The sequence below is a fragment of the Oncorhynchus mykiss genome, chromosome 13 (assembly GCF_013265735.2).
Source record: "Oncorhynchus mykiss isolate Arlee chromosome 13, USDA_OmykA_1.1, whole genome shotgun sequence".
Taxonomy (NCBI): Eukaryota; Metazoa; Chordata; class Actinopteri; order Salmoniformes; family Salmonidae; genus Oncorhynchus; species Oncorhynchus mykiss.
The window spans coordinates 53,544,295-53,566,305 of record NC_048577.1 but is presented as its reverse complement, the minus strand read 5'-3'; the positions used below and the strand labels follow the sequence as shown (position 1 = coordinate 53,566,305).

Below are 22,011 nucleotides of genomic sequence, written 5' to 3'. Positions count from 1 at the left end.
TATTATTGGGGCGCAGGGTAGCCTAGTGGTTTGAGCGTTGGACTAGTAACCGGAAGGTTGCTTAACCGGAAGGTTGCTTACAGCACTGAAAACCCAATCATCCCACATTTCATCAGGATCTTTGTGTCAAAAGGACATTTTTGACAAGTCAACATGGCTTCATACTGTTCACTTCCCAAGCACTGGGTCGACACACATGACACATTACAATGAAAGAATGAGGGTTGGGAAAGCTTTCCCAGTAAATATGACATTTTAAGAGGTAATGTGCAGTTGCTACATCCATTTTGGACTTGTAAATTAATTATATGTACCCATTGATTCTTGAAGAATATAACTTAGAAATGTCCAATGTGCTTAGTTCAACTGTCATACCCCATCAGAACCCAAAATATAAGCTTATTTTACCCCAGTGTTAGTAAACAAAGTAAATGTAAACAAACACTATACAGCCTCAAAACATAATCAAACTATAATGTTGATATCATGAATTGCCAGTCCTGAATTTGAGAGTGGTTATATTTCTCCAGTCCTGACCCTAAGCTTTTTACCAAAACATGAGCGGGGAAAGTATTTGGTATTGTTTAAACCGCTGATTGCCTGATTCCTGCTTTAAGGTGTTACGGTTTCATCAAGAAGCAAGCAGCTGAGCCAGCACTTGCAGAAGGATGCCGGGGAGTTGGGTGGGCGTCAGAGGGGTTTGAGGAGAAGGGTTGACGCTTGAGAAGTGCAGGGTTGAGACAGGACTAGGAGAGGGGTGAGGTTTGTGGAGGAGGAATGACAAATAGGTATTATGTACATTTGCTGATTTTGTACCTGTGAAACATGATCTTAGTCAGAGCGTGCGTGTTTCATCTAGACCCTACGGTAACGCGTCTCAGGTGAAGCCACAAGTGATTGTCAGGCAAGGTTGTCAGAGTAGACTGCAGGGACCTGCGAGAGGGGTGTCAAAATATAAAAAGGGGGATCTTTTAATGATATGTATTCAATGGACATAAGCAGATACATGACAGTACGTTGAAAGGTACAGTAGGCCTATTTACCAAAGTCGTTTTAGTGACATAATTTACAATGGAAACTAATGTGGCAACCAGATCCGCGCATCACTGGGTAGGCCTATATTTTGGTTTATTTAGATGGTTGATGGGATATTGTATGTTTCTTTTAAGACTGTTGTAAGATATGCAATATAATTGCACTAGAAAATAAAACATTTAGAATCTGCGTATTTTGGCTGTGTATCAGTGTTTAAAACCCATACTTTCGACTCAACTTTGTCGTAGGAAATCACCAGTGTTGTATATAGAAGGAAATATTATCACAGAACTAGTATTCTTACGCGACATTTGAGATAAAATAACTAGAGTTTGTGTCTGTATCTGCAGCGCTCTCCGAGATGAGTCAGTGTACAGACTGACTCACAGTCAAACTTGTTTTAGTCATGTACTTTACTCTATTGATTACTCCATCAAATGAATTAGTATTTCTTTGATATTTTTTTATAGTCTGTTCATGTAAATTAATTGGCAAAGAAAATGTTGTTAGTTATATCCGATGAAGTTGGCTACTGTGTATCTTATGGAGAATAGCTGTAATGATGAGGTAGCTACTATTTGAACCCCCTGTCACTCACAGGGTTCCGAATTCCATCTATCCCAAGAGGAGTCTGAATGGAGTTGTGTGGCCCCGGTATGAAGGACAACAGAGGCTCTCTGTGCCAGGTAGAGCAGCTGCCCTACCCCTGTGTCCCCCTGCCTGTCCCAGGAAGTGCTGGGTGCCGTATACAGGCTAATAGACATCTCCACAACCACCACCTCAACCATCAGCTCCAGTCCTGGGTGAGCCGACCAGCCCCAGACCTAACCTCAACCCCAACTCCAGCCTCCCGACACAGGACCAATGGGGTGGTGGGTGCCTGGTGCAGCAGCCCAGAGTGTCCAGCCTCCCGCCTGGATGAAGTGACTGATCAGGCCTTGAGAGGGGCAGGGATGGGGACAGGCAGGGTGCTGGTGACCGGGGGAGCAGGTTATTTCGGGTTGAGGCTTGGGAGAGCTCTGGTCAGCCAGGGAGTGTCTGTGGTGCTGCTGGATCTTCACAAGCCACAGTGGGATACTCCAGACGGTACTGTCTTCCATCAGGTAGGTAGAGTAGACGCACTAGTCACTTCGGGGCAAATCCTAACTTTCAACTTTCAAATGTTTACTTAGTATCTCACTGTCATCAATGCTTGACAAAGTTAAAGTTAAGATTCATCCCCCGTTGCTTTCCTTTTGCTCAGTGGTGGAAAAAGTACTAATTTGTCATATTTGAGTAAAAGTAAAGATACCTTAATAGAAAATGGCTCAAGTAAAAGTGAAAGTCACTCAGTAAAATACTACTTGAGTAAAAGTCTAAAAGTATTTGGTTTTAAATGTACTTAAGTATCAAAAGTAAACGGAACTGCTCAAATGTACTTAAGTCTCAAAAGTAAAAGTATAAACAATTTCAAATTCCGTATATTAAGCAAACCAGATGGCACAATTAAAAAAATATATATATTGACGGATAGCCAGGGTCATACTCCAACACTCAGACATCATTTTACAAATGAAGCATTTGTGTTTAGTGAGTCCGCCAGATCAGCGGCAGTAGGGATGACCAGGGATGTTCTCTTGATAAATGTATGAATTGGGACCATTTTTCTATCAAAATGTAATGAGTACTTTTGGGTGTCAGGGAAAAGGTATGGAGTAAAAAGTACATTATTTTCTTTAGGAATGTAGTGAAGTAAAAGTAAACGTTGGCCAAAACATAAATAGTAAAGTAAAGTACAGATCCCCAATAAACAACTGAAGTAGTACTTTAAAGTTATTTTACTGAAGTACTTCACACCACTGCTTTTGTTTTTGATCATTGTTCCTGAATGATTACTACTTTGAAATTCCCCCACTTGGTTTGTTAAGATTGTAATTGAAAAAGTAAAGAGAGAGAACACTGTATGTTATCAGGGGGATACATTGAAATTCAAGTGTCTTTAGTGTAGTATTTCTCCTCATATACCCCAGGGTAGACGGGGCTAATAAGGTTGGGTATACATGGCTCAGGTATAAAGACACAGGTAAGTGATCTAGTTGAGGGTGCCAGGTGTTGACTAGGACAGAAGGAGGCCAGGGCTCTGATTCAGGTTTCAGGTGCAGCCTTCATGGCACTTTAACTTAATTGTACTTACTAATCATTGGCTAATATATGGACATACCATGTACTATATGTTCAAGCTGTCATCTTACCCCGCAAGATAGTTCACCGTGAAAAGACGCCGGAGAGTTCCATAGCAGGAACTGGATGAATTATGTCAAATGTTTCCTCACATTACTGACACTTTAATATCAGAGCCGCTCTTTCTAATATGAATACAACAAAGGCTTGACTATTTCTAACATGAGACAGTTAGATCCGATGGTTTATCATACTGTTATATTACATACTGTATAACAGTGAAGTACAGTCATAGGGTAGAGGAAAAAACACAGCATATCATTGTCTTTCATAATACTGATTTTGTCCCCTTGCAGAGCGACATCCGGGACTATGATTCTCTGTATAAGATCTGTGAGGGGGTCGACTGTATATTCCACACCGCTTCCTATGGGATGTCAGGCCCAGAACAGGTGAGTTCCTGAACAGATGGAGGGTAGAATTTAACCCTTCTACTTTCTTTATTCATTTAGCTGACTGGGAATGTAAACAATTCAAAGACCATCACTCATAGTCGCTGGTCTCCTGTAACACTGTTCAAAGAATACAGTACAGAGTAAATCTTTTGTCTTAAATGCAACGACTTGAGTGGCGTGTGGCAGAGATGGAAGGGATGCCTGTCTATGGGTTCCAGAGTAGGATAAATTATAACATATTGAATGGAGGCTTTGTTGGTGAAACTCAACTGTTCACATTGTAGTATCACCTGTGTCTCTAGTCCCTCTCTGCCTGATACTGAGTCTCTCTCTCTCACTCTGAAATATTTACAGTCAGCTAGGAGATGATTATGTAACTTAGAAAGCTTGTCTGTGTGTTTGGCTGGTGGGTAAGGACAGGCTGAAGGCAGTGGTCATATAGCAGGAGATTTACTAACTTTTTGAAGGGACTTTATAAAGGGTCCAGATTGTATAGCCCAGCTGATTTGTAGGGATCCAGATTGTATAGCCCAGCTGATTTGTAGGGATCCAGATTGTATAGTCCATCTGATTTGTAGGGATCCAGATTGTAAAGCCCAGCTGATTTGTAGGGATCCAGAATGTATAGCCCAGCTGATTTGTAGGGATCCAGATTGTATAGCCCAGCTGATTTGTAGGGATCCAGATTGTATAGCCCAGCTGATTTGTAGGGATCCAGATTGTATAGTCCAGCTGATTTGCAGGGATCCAGATTGTATAGTCCAGCTGATTTGTAGGGATCCAGATTGTATAACCCAGCTGATTTGTAGGGATCCAGATTGTGTCGCCCAGCTGATTTGTAGGGATCCAGATTGTGTAGCCCAGCTGATTTGTAGGGATCCAGATTGTGTAGCCCAGCTGATTTGTAGGGATCCAGATTGTATAGCCCAGCTGATTTGTAGGGATCCAGATTGTATAGCCCAGCTGATTTGTAGGGATCCAGATTGTATAGCCCAGCTGATTTGTAGGGATCCAGATTGTATAGCCCAGCTGATTTGTAGGGATCCAGATTGTATAGCCCAGCTGATTTGTAGGGATCCAGATTGTATAGCCCAGCTGATTTGTAGGGATCCAGATTGTATATCCCAGCTGATTTGTAGGGATCCAGATTGTATAGTCTAGCTGATTTGTAGGGATCCAGATTGTATAGCCCAGCTGATTTGTAGGGATCCAGATTGTATAGCCCAGCTGATTTGTAGGGATCCAGATTGTATAGCCCAGCTGATTTGTAGGGATCCAGATTGTATAGTCCATCTGATTTGTAGGGATCCAGATTGTAAAGCCCAGCTGATTTGTAGGGATCCAGATTGTGTCGCCCAGCTGATTTGTAGGGATCCAGATTGTATAGCCCAGCTGATTTGTAGGGATCCAGATTGTATAGCCCAGCTGATTTGTAGGAACCAGATTGTATAGTCCAGCTGATTTGTAGGGATCCAGATTGTATAGCCCAGCTGATTTGAAGGGATCCAGATTGTATAGCCCAGCTGATTTGTAGGGATCCAGATTGTATAGCCCAGCTGATTTGTAGGGATCCAGATTGTATAGCCCAGCTGATTTGTAGGAACCAGATTGTATAGCCCAGTTGATTTGTAGGGATCCACTTTGGCAAAGTGCTCTTATTCTCCATGGACTTTACAGTGTCCCAAAACTTTTTGGAATTAGTGCTACAGGATGCACATTTCTGTTTGAAACTAACTGACTGTGTATATTGGTTCCTGACTTCCCTGAAAAGTTGCATATCCCGGGGGCTATTCGATGCTAATGCAGAACGCCACAGGATGTTTTTGTACTGGTCAAGGGCAGTCAAGTCTGGGGTGAACCAAGGGCTATATCTGTTCTTAGTTCTACATTTTTTGAATGGGTTATGCTTATTTAAGATGGTGAGGAAAGCACTTTTGAAGAGCGACCAGGCATCCTCTACTGACGGGATGAGGTCAATATCCTTCCAGGATACCCGGGCCAGGTCGATTAGAAAGGCCTGCTTGCTGAAGTGTTTTAGGGAGCGTTTGACAGTAATGAGGGGTGGTCGTTTGACTGCGGACCCATTACGGACGCAGGCAATGAGGCAGTGATCGCTCCGATCCTGGTTGAAGACAGCAAAGGTGTATTTAGAGGGCAAGTTGGTCAGGATGATATCTAAGAGGGTGCCCGTGGTTCCGGATTTAGGGTTACACATTAGTTACACATTACACATTAGTTCCCACACAAACCGTGTTAAAAGTTATTCTGTTCTGTGTCTCACAGCTGAGGAAAGAGCAGGTGGAGTCGGTCAACGTCGGAGGGACGAACAACGTCATTAATGGTAACAAGCTCCACTCCCTCCTCTCCTCCTTCCTACCCTCTTCTTCCTCCCCTCACTCCTCCCCTCCCTCCTCCCCTCCCTCCTCACCTCACTCCTCCCCTCACTCCTCCCCTCCTTCCCTCACTCCTCCCTCCCTCCTCACCTCACTCCTACCCTCACTCCTCCCCTCCTTCCTCCCCTCACTCCTGCCCTCACTCCTCCCCTCCTTCCTCCCCTCACTCCTCCCCTCCTTCCTCCCCTCACTCCTCCCCTCCTTCCCTCACTCCTCCCCTCCTTCCTCCCCTCACTCCTCCCCTCCTTCCTCCCCTCCCTCCTCCCCTCCTTCCTCCCCTCCTTCCTCCCCTCCCTCCTTACCTCACTCTTCAACTATTGTCACACTCATCAGCTTCCCCTCTCCCACAGACAGGTAGACCGTTTCTTAGATGAACAACACATTCTTTACATTACATACAGTATTATCTTTGCACAACATACTGTTTGTAAATACCTTTTTATAGGCACAAGACGTCCTAGGAGGTGGAACATTTTTGGCCCTTCTTCGCAATAATGTGTAAACGTTTGGCCCCTATGATGAAATAGTGAAAGAGACCTGTTGAAGGGCTTCTAATGGGGTGCAGTGTAACAGTACAGCCATATATGAGCAGCCATAAAATACCTGCTAAATGTAGTTGGAGGTGGTGTAGAACAGTCTCCTTGTCCAAGACCTACAGACTTGTGTTAACTCCCAGAGCTAGGCCATGACTAGGCTTGAGCTCAGTGGGCTAATAGGCTTTTGAGTCATGACCCAGGTTTAGAAAATGAAATAAACTCCTAAATAAAAATGCGTTGTCAGTTAAATGACTTGGCCCAATGATAACCCTGTCTGTGTGTGTGTGCTTGTTTCAGTGTGTGTGGAGAAGGGCATCACCAGGCTGGTCTACACCAGTACGATCAACGTGACGTTTGCTGGCAAACCCATAGAGGAGGGCGACGAGGACTCATTGCCCTGTGTGCCCCTGGACATGGTGAGTAAGAACAGGATGTCCCAATGAGGAGCAGCTTTACTGTAGCCTGGGTAAAGCAGACTGAATGATAGTGAGTGCAGCTTACTATCTGCTTTACCCAGGCTAGCTTTACTGTGTCTATATAGAATACGTGTTTGCTCTGGGTTGATGGAAACACAACTTTTTTGATCTTTTTTGATAGTTTACTTTTCATGTGGTACATACATTTGGTTAAAGGACTGGGCACCTTTGCTATGTGATGTTTTACAGTCAACCTTGAGATTGAAGCTCACATGGTGTACATGACATCCAGAACCAGGCTGATAAAGGAAGCTCATGAATGTAATCTTCTCCCAGAGCTACTCCTTCCAGCTTACATGGCTGTGCATGACTGTATAAGTCCCACATGAGTAGAGTTACACAGTTTAGGATAGCTTGGAGGCTCAAAGCCTGTCAACCTGACACTGGTGGGGTGTGTGTAAGAGAGAGTGAGTGTGTGTGGTGTGTACAGTATGGGTGTCACACCTCTGACATGCATCTATCTTGCAACCCCTTCTGAAGGACATACAGGTAACTGCCCAAATAAAGGAAACAACAACATAAATGTATTAATTAATAGAGTGTTGAGCCACTCCGAGCTGCCAGAACAGCTTCAATGCTCCTTGGAATAGATTATACAAGTGTCTGGAACTAAATTGGAGGGATGGAACACCATTCTTCCACGAGAAATTCCATATTTTGGTGTTTTGTTGATGGTGGTGGAAAACACTTGCCTGATGACTCAAACTGAATTCTTCCCCTGCTCTCATTCACTACATACTTCAGTCTGAGACTGCCATCAAAACAGCTCTGTATTTTTATACATAACCCTAAGCATGATGTGACGTTAATAGCTTAATTAACTCAGGAACCACACCTGTGTGGAAGCTCCTGCTTTAAATATACTTTGTATTCCTCATTTACTCAAGTGTTTCCTTTATTCTGGCAGTTACCTGTGCTTTCCTCAGCAGCAGCAGTAACAATGAATAGGTCCTCTGATGGCTATGTCTTAGGAAATAATAAAACACATGGATTGAAATGAATATATATGATGCGTTCTGCTGTCCCAGCACATAGACCACTACTCCAGGACCAAATCTATCTCTGACCAGATGGTCCTAACAGCCAATGGACGCTCACTCAAAGGTAAGAGACCCTAGAAATAGAATGAAGATATACAGTATTAGATCTATTATTTTAATTCTGGGTCAATGGCAGAGACACTGTGACTTTGTCTGGCATGGTCTTGAGGTGATAGGATGGGGGCTACTTACAGCATCAAGACAGTGATGATATCCTCAAATGGAAATGGTGTGTTCAGGTCCTTGACATTGTCTTATGATTCTCAGTGTGTATGAATGGATGCTGCATGTTTCCACAGCCAAACTCTGTCTGTGTGTGTGTGTGTGTGTGTGTGTGTGTGTGTGTGTGTGTGTGTGTGTGTGTGTGTGTGTGTGTGTGTGTGTGTGTGTGTGTGTGTGTGCTTGTGTGTATTTGTGAGTGAGTGAGGTTGGCTTGGAAACCAAGCTTTCCATGTGTGTGCAACCTAATCCAACTGGACCTGCTGACACCAGTTCAATTTAGAGCTGGAAAGCACAATGCCACTTGAGACTGGAGAGCAGTGTTCACCTGACACCGTTTTGTCTCAAGCAACACACACACAGGGATGTACTTACACACACAGAGACACACAGTTAGTAGCAGTAGTACCAGACATGCAGTACAGACTCTCGTCACAGACAGATGTCAGGTACATGCTTACTGTAAAACTGACAGTCAGAATCACAGGAGACATTAATACACACACAATGTTTACATTAACATAAACCCATGTACAGTTCATCTCTCTCAAAGGTGTGTAGGAATTATCTTACTGCGTTAGTGTGATTCCAGTGAGTACTTGGTTAAATAGGTGTGATGCCTTCAGCCCCTCCTTGGGGGAAACCTAACCCCCTATCTATGACCACTTATTTATATATTAAATGAAGCTAGGAGCATGGCGCTATGTCATTATATATTAAGCTAAGCTAGGAGCATGACGCTATGTCATTACTGGACCATTCATGCATTTATTAAGACGGGATGTAGAGGAAATATATTAACACTGGAAGATGGGTTCAGGTTGAAGCAAAGGTTAGCATATTATATATGTTGATGAACTATTACTACTACTTACATACAGTATTACAGTAACCTACATACATTTGCATAGTACACTATCTTGCAGTTAAGTGGAATTTACATTTCTAGACTGAGTTATAAGTAATTACACGGTGGAGTAACTCATTTGTAACAAACTTTCAGTGTTGCCAGATTTACTTCATTATTCAATGCCATTCTCTTCTTTAAAGGTGGGGGTCTCTTGCGGACCTGTGTTCTGAGACCCTCAGGCATCTACGGGCCAGAAGAGAGACGACACCTACACAGGGTTATGGTGAGTGTCCGTACACCTACCTACCACATAGAATCACAATGAAAAGAACTGAGACATTTCTACATTCCACCTGATTTGTCACTTTCCATCCAAGACGGCGGCACCATAGGGATAAATGTCTGTGTACTATTTCATTGTGTGGGTGGCACAATAAAATGACAGCCCAGTCTCATTGCCCTTCTGTCAGGTATAGAGGTTCTCTTAGGGTTTAGATCGGCTGGCAGAATGTGTACCTGGTGAGGATATATTATTAATGGACCCTCTTAAGGTATCCTGTTTCACCCCTCTCTCTCTCTCCCCTGGGGAGAATGTAGGGAAGGAATACTCTATGCTGGGCTGGGTTGAACAGGGCTGGGATGCTGCAGTTCCCGGTTCACTATAGGGAAAGCTGCTTAGAGGCCTTTTAATCTTTCTTCCCCTAATACAGTTTACCTCTCCCCTCACTCAATGTCAGACCATTGTACACACACGAACCCATGCATGCCTTGACACACGTACACAACCCCAAACACACTCACATGGGAACAGACATACTCTCAGCACAACAATACAGTCTAACCTAGACTGTATCTGTATCTGTATCTCTCTTGCTCTCTCTTGCTCTCTCTCTCTCTCGCTCTTGCTCTCTCTCGCTCTTGCTCTCTCTCTTGCTCTCTCTCTCTCACTCTTGCTCCCTCTCTCGCTTTTGCTCTCTCTCTCTCTCTCTCTTGCTCTCTCTCTCTCTTGCTCTCTCTCTCTCTTGCTCTCTCTCTTGCTCTCTCTCTCTCTCTCCACTTCTTCTTCTCTCTCCCCAGGTGAATGTGGAGCGCCGGTTGTTCAGTTTTAGCTTTGGAAACCGCCAGGCTAAGATGAACTGGGTCCATGTGGACAACCTGGTGTTGGCCCACATCCTGGCTGCTGAGAGCCTCACACCCAAGAGGAACTGTGTGGCTGTGAGTTTACTACTACTCACCATCTCCATGGATACCAATGATCGTTTCAGCACTTGTTTGTTCTACCTTCAAGTGGCATTTGTAGACATTGTACATATTTAAGCCTGTGTGTGTTTGGGGTGGGGGTGTATACATAGTAATATCAACCTTTCTCCCTCAGAGTGGACAGGCCTACTTCATCAATGACGGGGAATCTGTCAACCTGTTTGAATGGTTAACACCACTGGTGAGTAACTCTATATATTCTTTGGGTGATTAACACATATAGTTTATCTTGTCTTGGTCTTTGATATCCCCTCTGTCTTTCCCCTCCTCTCTAGTTTGAGAAGCTGGGGTACAGCCGACCGTTGATACACTTGCCTGTCTCACTGGTCTATTCAGCAGGTAGGATACACAAACGGGCACGCATTCACACACACACATACACGCACGCACACACACAAATACCCACGCTGCTGTAACAGGACGCTGATCATGCCCAACACCAGCCACAATCTGTCAGGATACACACCAGTTTCATACTTGCCAAACTGTTGTAATAGTACGCTGCGCGTAGCTCAGACCTGCCATGCTGCTGTCTTCCCTCCTCATCTGAGGTGTGTATTTCACAGCCATTCTGATGGAATGTTTACACCTGGCTCTGAGGCCAATAGTGGAGATCCCTCTGCTCTTCACCAGAAATGAGGTAAGCGTACAGCTATGTATCTACAGTACCTATCTACTACTTACATACCTATCTATATGTACCTGCCTGCCTGGCTGCCTACCTGCCTACCTACCTACCTTCATAACGCTTTCATAGCGCTTTCTACACCTAACACCTCTACACCTCTACACCTAACCCCTCTTCTCACTTCTCACCCATTTTTACTCTGCCTTTTTACCCATTCTTCTTCTTTCCTCCTTTCTCCCTTCTCAGTTTTACATTGCAGCCAAGCACTGATGTGAGGACCAACCTTCCTCACCACACTTGCAAGAAAACGTTGTTGGATCAGGGTCAATCAAAAATGAGAGATTTCATGAATTCGTTGGAAGATGGAGAAACGATGCTTCTTTATACTGTTTGCCAAGAGAGGTACTGATGAGCCCATTTAGAAGCAGTCAGGAGAGGAACTGATGAGCCCATTTAGAAGCAGTCAGGAGAGGAACTGATGAAACCATTGAGACGCAGTCAGGAGAGGAACTGACGAGACCATTGAGATGCAGTCAGGAGAGGAACTGACGAGACCATTGAGATGCAGTCAGGAGAGGAACTGATGAGACCATTGAGACGCAGTCAGGAGAGGAACTGACGAGACCATTGAGATGCAGTCAGGAGAGGAACTGACGAGACCATTGAGATGCAGTCAGGAGAGGAACTGATGAGACCAATTAGATGCAGTCAGGAGAGGAACTGATGAGACCATTGAGATGCAGTCAGGAGAGGAACTGATGAGACCATTGAGATGCAGTCAGGAGAGGAACTGATGAGACCATTGAGATGCAGTCAGGAGAGGAACTGATGAGACCATTGAGATGCAGTCAGGATAGGAACTGATGAGACCATTGAGATGCAGTCAGGAGAGGAACTGATGAGACCATTGATGAGACTATTGAGATGCAGTCAGGAGAGGAACTGATGACTTGTCTTTTCAAATGAAATATATCTGAATACTTACTTCAAATGTATGTGAAAGTAATTAAGATAGTTGAAATAGTATTTGAACCCAGATCTGATGTCACACATCTCCGACCTTTCAAGGTCTGTAAAAGGAGGTAGAAAAATATGTTTTTGGAATGGAAAGCAGCCATACTGATGGCAGTAGTATTGCATACATCCTGCCCTGGCACTGAGGAGGGCCCGAGGAGCTGTTTGTAGTAGGAGCTGCTATCTGTCGTACCCAAGAAGGTATTACTTCATGAATGTGTGATGAGACAGAAACCAAAGCCGTACCCACAGGGCTGCTGGTCCAGGAGCTGCTTCAGTCAGACATTCTGGCGGCTGCCACCGGGAGATCGATAATTGTCCTGTGAATAAAATATTAGCCTGTTGTGTGTATTTCTCCTGGAAGGGTGGGATGGAGTAGGGAGAAGTTTCCCCATAATCACTGATCCAGGGTCAGACATTATTTTACTCCTCATAGGATTGTCTGTGACTTACAGTAAGGTAATCCTAGATCTGTGCTTAGAGCCAACATCTACCCCTATTGACTGGGTCAGGAAGTTCAACACTGGGGACACAGGAACTGACCTCATTGCAGGCTCAACACCAACTAGTTCCCTTGCTTTAGGGTTATCTCCTAACCTGAACCATTACTGGACAACATCACTACTCTGCTCAACGGTCCTGTTGCTGGGCTAACAGGAGACAGCAGTCAGTGGTCCGTCAGAGACAGACAGGTGTACAGAGATACATACATGCTAAGTCTCTAAAGGGTAAATCCATTTGAATTCAATCGCTGTTGTTTTAAACACAACATTCCATACATGTTTGCATGGGCCATGGAAACCCATTTCATGAAGCTCCAGACGAATAGTTATTGTGCTGACGTTGCTTCCAGAGACAGTTTGGAACTCGGTAGTGAGTGTTGCAACCGAGGACAAAAGATTTATATGCGCTACACACTTCAGCACTCGGCGGTACCGTTCGGTGAGCTTTTGTGGCCTACCACTTTGTGGCTGAGCCGTTGTTGCTCCTAGACGTTTCCACTTCACAATAACAGCACTTACAGTTCTTGCAGGGAATAAATTTGACGAACTGACTTATTGGAAAGGTGGCATCCTATGATGATGCAACGTTGAAAGTCACTGAGCTCTTCAGTAAGGCCATTCTACTGCCAATGTTTGTCTGTGGAGATTGCATGGCTGTATGCTGAATTTTACACACCTGTCAGCAACAGGTGTGGCTGAAATAGCCAAATCCACTATTTTGAAGGGGTGTCCACATACCTTTGTATATATAGTGTAAAAGTGTTCAAGGTTAAGCATACCAGACCATACCATGAGACATCCATGTCTTCATCACTGGAAAAGATAAACGGTTGAGATTGATATTATTTAAAAGCTTATGAAAAGGGTTGTCAAACTATTTCATAATTTCTTTCAAAAGTATAGTTTTTAATGGTGGGCACAACACAAAAATCTCAGATTATGTAAATAGGGTCTGAACCGCAACATATGCAGATATTTAGACAATTGACATTAATGGTTAAGAAATAGAAAAATATATTATAAAAAAACATTATTATTATTATTATTCAATAGTTTGAAATCCTGTTCATGAGCTTTTAAATTATTTGAATCTCAACCGTTTATCTTTTCCAGTGATGAAGACATGGATGTCTCATGGTATGGTGGGGTGTGCAAAAGGGGGCAACTTGGAGCAACTTTATATCTTGAATGTTTTTACATTCAGGTTCAAAAAGTATCTTTCTGAGAACTTGTATGGAAGGCAAATATGTATGGAAGGTTTCGTTCACATCAAAAGGGGTGCTGTCAAAAAGTGAATTAAAATGGATTTACCCCAGCGAGACAATAGGAAACTTGTTGAATCTCTGTGTTACACTGAGCCACCGGGTTTGTCTGAGAGCTTCTGTCACTACAGGTATTTTCCATGCAGACATCGTATCCTCTGTGCAGTAAGGGGATATAGGGACCAGCGAGACATCCTTCACACGGGGGGGCAGGATGTTGATAAACTGAGGTTATTCAAAGACATTAGCATGGAGTCAAACTCCCTTGAAGCTCCAGAGCTCCTAACCTGCCTCCCAGGCTGTACTGAGCGCTATGCCCATCTCAGAGCACCCTGATTGGGCAAGAGTGAAGGAGTGCTGTTGAGTTTGTTAAGCTGCCTTCATGGCAAAGAGGTGGGGGCGAGAGACAGGGGCACAGTACAGACCACTAACACTCTTCTCCTTAACAGCTTGTTTAACTCTATTTCCTTTAACTGGGTGTTGGGTGCCAGTCTGTTTCTGCTTTAACCAACGGGTCAAGTCTTAACAACCAAGACAGTTAACTTTGTTGAATGCAGAGACAGTCAGGTACCTAACAACCATTTCCCTGAATCTTTTCTGCATCCTCTTAGGTGAGGAACATTGCAGTGAGCCACACCTTCAAGATCGAGAAGGCCCGTCGAGACCTGGGCTACTGCCCCAGACGCTACAGCCTGGGGGACTCAGTGGACCAGTACATACGGTCCCGACCATCCCGCTCCAGGCCCTCCCCCCTAGGCCCCTCTCGGACTGTTCCCCTGCTCCTGCTGGTGTTGGGGTTCAGCCTGGCTGTCCTCCTACTTTGCTCCTGGCCCTGGGATCACTAGGTAGCTACTGTGGCTAAAACTTAAGTAACAGCCCACTAAGACCCAACCCAAATCAAACACAGCTAATGCACTCACTAATACGTTTTATTTGTTAGCCGCCTTTCTGGACACCTATGGTCTTGGCCTTACATCAAGCTAAAAGCAATGATAGAAAGCATGCATAGTGTACATCTAGATACACATAGAAGACCACATGAATATAACACATACTGTTGACCTAATGCTAGCAACTCCTCCCTTCTATAATGTTTATCATGGTATATCATGTTATCATACAGTTGACTAAGGCTGTAGATGGATGATTATCAAATGTATAGTATGTAGAATATTTGAAATAATATGGTGCTTTGTTCAAACCCTATTGCCTTCCATAGGGCGGAGTATATCATATCTCTGGGTTTATTTTCTTGAGAAAGAGGTTCTAATATATTGAACCAGAGAATCATAATGTGAATACAGTACAGTACAGTACAGACTTAAAAAGTACTACATGGTATGACTTTCTGTGAAATTAGAAATTTAACATTTTAGTTTTAGTAAAAAGGATTCCTCTTTGCATTGATGTTTATATACTGTATATATATATATATATATATATATATATATATACAGTCCCAGTCAAATGTTTAGACACACCTACTCATTCAAGGGTTTTTCTTTATTTTTACATTGTACAATAATAGTGAAGACATCAAAACTATGAAATATCACATATGGAGATCAACCAAATTGAGAAGACTGGTGTGTCTTTGTGAAACGCAGAGTAGGTGAATGGATGATCTCCGCATGTGTGGTTCCCACCATGAAGCATGGAGGAGGAGGTGTGAGGGTGTGGGGGTGCTTTGCTGGTGACAATGTCTGTGATTAATTTAGAATTTAATGCACACTTAACCAGCATGGCTACCACAGCACTCTGCAGCGATACGCCATTCCATCTGGCTTGTGCATAGTGGGACTATCATTTGTTTTTCAACAGGACAATGACCTAACACACTTCCAGGCTGTGTAAGGGCTATTTAACCAAGAAGGAGAGTGATGGAGTGTGGCATCAGATGACCTGGCCTCTACAATCCCCCGACCTCAACCAATTTGAGATGGTTTGGTTTGGGATGAGTCGGACCGCAGAGTGTAGGAAAAGCAGCCAACAAGTGCTCAGCTGTTGGAAAAGCATTCCAGGTGAAGCTGATTGAGAGAATGCCAGGAGTGTGCAAAGCTGTCATCAAGGCAAACGGTGGCTACTTTGAAGAATCTCAAATATAAAATGTATTTTGATTTGTTTAGCACTTTTATGGTTACTACGTGATTCCATGTGTTATTTCATAGTTCTGATGTCTTCACTATTATTATACAATGTAGAAAATATGAAAAATAAATAAAAATAAAGAACAACACTTGAATGAGTAGGTGTGTCCAAACTTTTGACTGGTGCTGTATATATATATAAATATGTTGATTGTCATTCATAATAATGCATGCTCCCCCCCCTCATCTTCTTTGGTGAGGGATTTGTTGTGATTCACATTTAGTCTGTAGGATTAAATCAACCAGTCATAGTCATTTTATAAGCTTTTGGGAAAAAGAGAAAGCCTTTCTATGTTGAATGCCAATTACTATTTTGTATTAAGAATAGTTTTTATGTTTATGGTGTGTATCTGAGAAATATTTAATTGCTCCCAGTGCTCTTCCAATTTTCTTCAATTCAAATATTGCAATATGAAACAGTTATTAAATAATATGTTTTGCTGAATGACATGAACAGAAATAAAGCCTTACTAAACACAACTGTTTGTCGTTTTGTGACAATGGGACAGAAAGTCATCAAATCTGATTTTTAGCCTAACCCTAACCTTAACCCGTACCGTGACCACACTGCTAACCCTAATGCATAAACCTAACCTTAAATTAAGACCAAAAATTGGTTTTACAAGTGGTGGAAAAATTACTCAATTGTCATACTTGAGTAAAAGTAAAGATACCTTAATAGAAAATGACTCAAGTAAAAGTGAAAGTCACCTAGTAAAATACTACTTGAGTAAACGTCTAAAAGGGTTTGGTTTTAAATATACTTAAGTATCAAAAGTAAAAGTACAATCCATTTCTAATTCCTTACATTAATTAAAGCAGATTTTCTTTTTTTCTTTTTTTTTTCTTTTCTTTTTTCTTTCACCTTTATTTAACCAGGTAAGCTAGTTGAGAACAAGTTCTCATTTACAACTGCGACCTGGCCAAGATAAATCAAAGCACTGCAACAGAAACATCAACGCCGAGTTACACATGGAATAAACAAGCGTACAGTCAATAACATAATAGAAAAAAAGAAAGTCTATATACAGTGTGTGCAAATGGATTGGGCGGGCTATTTACAGATGGACTATGTACAGCTGCAGCGATCGGTTAGCTGCTCAGATAGCTGAAATTTAAAGTTAGGGAGGGAAATGTAAGTCTCCAGCTTCAGCGATTTTTGCAATTCGTTCCAGTCACTGGCAGCAGAGAACTGGAAGGAAAGGCGGCCAAAGGAGGTGTTGGCTTTACGGATGACCAGCGAGATATACCTGCTGGAGCGCGTGCTACGGGTGGGTGTTGTTATCGTGATCAGTGAGCTGAGATAAGGCGGAGCTTTACCTACCATAGACTTATAGATGACCTGGAGCCAGCGGGTCTGGCGACGAATATGTAGCGAGGGCCAGCTGACTAGAGCATACAGGTCGCAGTGGTTGGTGGTATAAGGTGCTTTGGTAACAAAACGGATGGCACTGTGATAGACTACATCCAATTTGCTAATTAGTGTATTGGAAGCTATTTTGTAGATGACATCGCCGAAGTCGAGGATCGGTAGGATAGTCAGTTTTACTAGGGTAAGTTTGGCGGCGTGAGTGAAGGAGGCTTAGTTGCGAAATAGAAAGCCGATTCTAGATTTGGTTTTGGATTCGAGATGTTTGATATGAGTCTGGAAGGAGAGTTTACCGTCTAGCCAGACACCTAGGTATTTGTAGTTGTCCACGTATTCTAGGTCAGAACCGTCCAGAGTAGTGATGCTAGTCGGGCTGGCGGGTGGGTATGGGCAGCAAACGGTTGAAAGCATGAATTTGGTTTTACTGGCATTTAAGAGAAGTTGGAGACCACGGAAGGAGTGTTGTATGGCATTGATGCTCGTTTGGAGGTTAGTTAAAACACAGTGTCCAAAGAAAGGCCAGATGTATACAGAATGGTGTCGTCTGCGTAGAGATGGATCAGGGAATCACCCGCAACAAGAGCGACATCGTTGATATATACAGAGAAAAGAGTCAACCCGGGAATTGAACCCTGTGGTACCCCCATAGAGACTGCCAGAGGTCCGGACAACAGGCCCTCCGATTTGACACACTGAACTCTGTCTGAGAAGTAGTTGATGAACCAGGCGAGGCAGTCATTTGAGAAACCAAGGCTATTGAGTCTGCCGATAAGAATACAGTGATTGACAGAGTCGAAAGCTTTGGCCAGGTCGGTGGAGACAGCTGGACAGTACTGTCTTTTATCGATGGTGGTTATGATATCGTTTAGTACATTGAGCATGACTGAGGTGCACCCATGACCAGCTCGGAAACCGGATTGCACAGTGGAGAAGGTACGTTGGGATTTGAAATGGTCAGTGATCTGTTTATTAACTTGGCTTTCGAAGACTTTAGAAAGGCAGAGCGGGATGGATATAGGTCTATAACAGTTTAGGTCTAGAGTGTCACCCCCTTTGAAGAGGGGGATGACCGCTGCAGCTTTCCAATCTTTGGGGATCTCGGACGATACGACAGAGAGTTTGAACAGACTGGTAATAAGGGTTGCAACAATGGCAGTGGATAATTTTAGAAAGAGAGGGTCCAGATGGTCTAGCCCAGCTGATTTGCACGGGTCCAGGTTTTGCAGCTCTTTCAGAACATCTGCTATCTTTATTTGGGTGAAGGAGAAGCTGGGGAGGATTGGGCAAGTAGCTGCGAGGGGTGCGGAGCTGTTGGCCGGGGTTGGGGTAGCCAGGAGGAAAGCATGGCCAGCCGTAGAGAAATGCTTATTGAAATTTTTGATTATCATGGATTTATCAGTGGTGACCGTGTTACATAGCTGTAGTGCAGTGGGCAGCTGGGAGGAGGTGCTCTTATTCTCCATGGACTTTACAGTGTCCCAAAATGTTTGTAGTTAGAGCTACAGGATGCAAATTTCTGTTTGAAAAAGCTAGCCTTTGCTTTCCTGACTGACTGTGTGTATTGGTTCCTGACTTCCCTGAACAGTTGCATATCGCGGGACTATTCGATGCTATTGCAGTCCGCCACAGGATGTTTTTTTGCTGATCAAGGGCAGTCAGGTCTGGAGTGAACCAAGGGCTATATCTGTTCTTAGTTCTACATTGTTTTGAATGGGGCATGCTTATTTAAGATGGTGAGGAAATTACTTTTAAAGAACTACCAGGCATCCTCGACTGACGGGATGAGGTCAATATCCTTCCAGGATACCCGGGCCAGGTCGATTAGAAAGGCCTGCTCGCAAAAGTGTTTTAGGGAGCGTTTGACAGTGATGAGGGGTGGTCGTTTTACAGCGGACCCATAGCGGATGCAGGCAATGAGGCAGTGATCGCTCAGATCCTGATTCAAAACAGCGGAGGTTTATTTGGAGGGCAAGTTGGTCAGGATAATATCTATGAGGGTGCACATGTTTACAGATTTAGGGTTGTTCCTGGTGGTTACCTTGATAATTTGTGTGAGATTGAGGGCATCTAGCTTAGATTGTAAGGCTACTGGGGTGTTAAGCATATCCCAGTTTAGGTCACCTAACAGAACGAACTCTGAAGACAGATGGGGGGCAATCAATTCACATATAGTGTCCAGGGCACAGCTGGGAGCTGAGGGGGGTCTATAACAGATGGCAACAGTGAGAGACTTATTTCAGGAGAGATTCATTTTTTAAATTAGAAGCTCGAACTGTTTGGGCAAAGACCTGGAAAGTATGACAGTTCTATCTTGACGGAAAACGTTGTAGTTGGGTATGGAAATCTCAGAAATGTTGGTGGCCTTCCTCAGCCAGGATTCAGACATGGCAAGGACATCAGGGTTGGCGGAGTGTGCTAAAGCAGTGAGTAAAAAAAACTTAGGGAGGAGGCTTCTGATGTTGAGATGCATGAAACCAAATGACAGTGCCTGGGGACACGCAGGGCCTGGGTTAGCCTCCACATCACCCGAGGAACAGAGGAGGAGTAGGATGAGGGTACGGCTAAAGGCTAGCAAAACTGGTAGTCTAGTGCTTTGGGGACAGAGAATAAAAGGAGCAGATTTCTGGGTGTGGTAGAATAGATTCAGGGAATAATGTGCAGAGAGGCGTATGGTGAGGTGCGGGTACAGTGGAGGTTATCCCAGGCACTGAGTGATGATAAGAGAGGTTGCATCTCTGGACACGCTGGTTATACTGGGTGTGGTCACTGCATGTGTGGGAGTTGGGACTCCTTTGTACAGTGGGACTAGGGGCTCCGCACTAAAGTAAAACAATTATTGACGGACAGCAAGGGGCACACTCCAACCTCAGACATAATTACAAACAAAGCATTTGTGTTTAGTGAGTCAGATCAGAGGCAGTAGAGATGAAGAAGGAAGTTCTCTTGATGTGTGTGATTTGGTCCATTTATGTCAAAATGTAACGAGTACTTTTGGGTGTCAGGGAAAATGTATGGAGTAAAAAGTACATTATTTTCTTTAGGAATGTAGTGATGTAAAAGTAAAAGTTCGCAAAAATATAAATAGTAAAGTAAAGTACAGATACCCCAAAAAACGACTTAAGGAGTATTTAAAGTATTTTTACTTTAGTACTTTACACCACTGCCTATATCAGGTGACATCACTCAGTTCTGCCTCCAGAAAAAGACTCGTTAACCTTTTTCAAATGCTAGACTGTATGTACTATGATACATGCACAACATGAGGGAGCAATTGCATAATCCACAAATCATACAGCAACACCATAAAAGGTTGCAGTTGAAATGACGTCAAGGTTAAGTAGTCTGTAATGTCCGTTTTGCATAGATTTTTCAAAATGAAAAAAAAGACAGTTTCTGGCAGCGGTGGGATTCGAACCCACGCCATCGAAATGACTGGAGCCTAAATCCAGCGCCTTAGACCACTCGGCCACGCTACCTCAACGAACACGAATACAATTTTATGGTATATAACATTAAAATTTTACGAATGACACGTTCAGCGGACTTTTGTACATTTCATGCAATATTAAATGATATTCAAATGTCTTCAAATGTATATTCGACAAATTAATTGACGTATCTCATCAATTGTAATGACCATAGATGGCTACCACAGCATTCTGCAGCGATAAGTCATTATATCTGGTTTGCGCTTAGTGAGACTATAATTTGATTTACAACAGCACAATGCCCCAACACACCTCAAGGCTGTGTAAGAGAATGCCCCCTAATGCTCATGCTATATGGCGTCTGAAGGTCCTCCTGCAACCTGCTGGTAGGAAAACGGGTAGAGACCAACACCCAGGCAGTGGTTTTGGTTGCCACTGATGCTCTGGGGTGGTAGAGAAGAAAGGGGGCCTCGACCCCAGGCAAAGGGGGGTCGAGACCCCCACAACACCTAAGGTCCCGGCGGCCACGGCCTGACAGCACTGCGGTGAGATGGAATAGGGGCTTGCCCCGTGCATTCCACACATCGACCTGGTATTGCAGTACCTCCAGGAACAGTGCACCCCCTAAGGTTGTCAAAAGAGAATAATCGTGTGAGCTAAGTGACCTCAAACTTGGATGTTCATAGCCTACTTTCATGTTATTTATGTGTCATTTTCCTGTTTGTGCTCATGTCAAGGCTAAAATTGCTAATATGATACTATAATACATAACCAGGCAATTGTTGAATATTGACTGCCTTATGAAATAATAGAATTTGTTAGAAGTCAAGTACTTATATTGCCCACTAGTTGAAAATATACAAATAGCCTAAATGTACTGTAAATGTAAGCAAAATGAACATACATCAACTTTTATGTGTTACATGGCTACTTCTCACTATACTTGTCCTCCTTATACTTTTTCCAAATAAAAAAATAGATCGCTGAAAACAGCAGAAAAATATCAGTTGCTGAACGCTTCTTGCTCCAATAGTGTATTCTTGATCCATTTCGTGATGGAACAACTGTTATTTTATTTATTAATTTAGTCCATTAGGGCCCTGTAAAATCCCTTCAATGTTTTGCCTGACCCCCCCCAAAAAAATTCCCCCTCTCCTCCGTTTACATTTCCCGGTTTACCGTTTATCCCTGCTTCTCCAGGTTTGCGCTCTCAAAAGCACACCTTTTTAATCGAAA

The 22,011-nt window shown here is 43.4% G+C and overlaps 1 protein-coding gene and 1 non-coding gene across 2 annotated transcripts; one reads left to right on the top strand and one right to left on the bottom strand.

Annotated features, from left to right (window-relative positions):
* Positions 1-1,639: 1,639 nt before the first annotated feature.
* sdr42e2 (short chain dehydrogenase/reductase family 42E, member 2) lies at positions 1,640-15,246 on the top strand. The gene is made up of 11 exons (XM_036941499.1): positions 1,640-2,138; positions 3,552-3,647; positions 5,934-5,991; positions 6,877-6,995; positions 8,084-8,159; positions 9,365-9,447; positions 10,242-10,379; positions 10,540-10,605; positions 10,700-10,763; positions 10,991-11,064; positions 14,443-15,246. The coding sequence occupies exons 1-11, from the start codon at positions 1,671-1,673 to the stop codon at positions 14,674-14,676; spliced, it is 1,476 nt and encodes a 491-aa protein (XP_036797394.1). The 5' UTR covers positions 1,640-1,670; the 3' UTR covers positions 14,677-15,246.
* Positions 15,247-20,741: 5,495 nt separating this feature from the next.
* On the bottom strand, positions 20,742-20,823 carry trnal-uag. The gene has a single exon. It is a non-coding gene; the product is annotated as a tRNA-Leu (tRNA).
* Between the last annotated feature and the right edge of the window lie 1,188 nt (positions 20,824-22,011).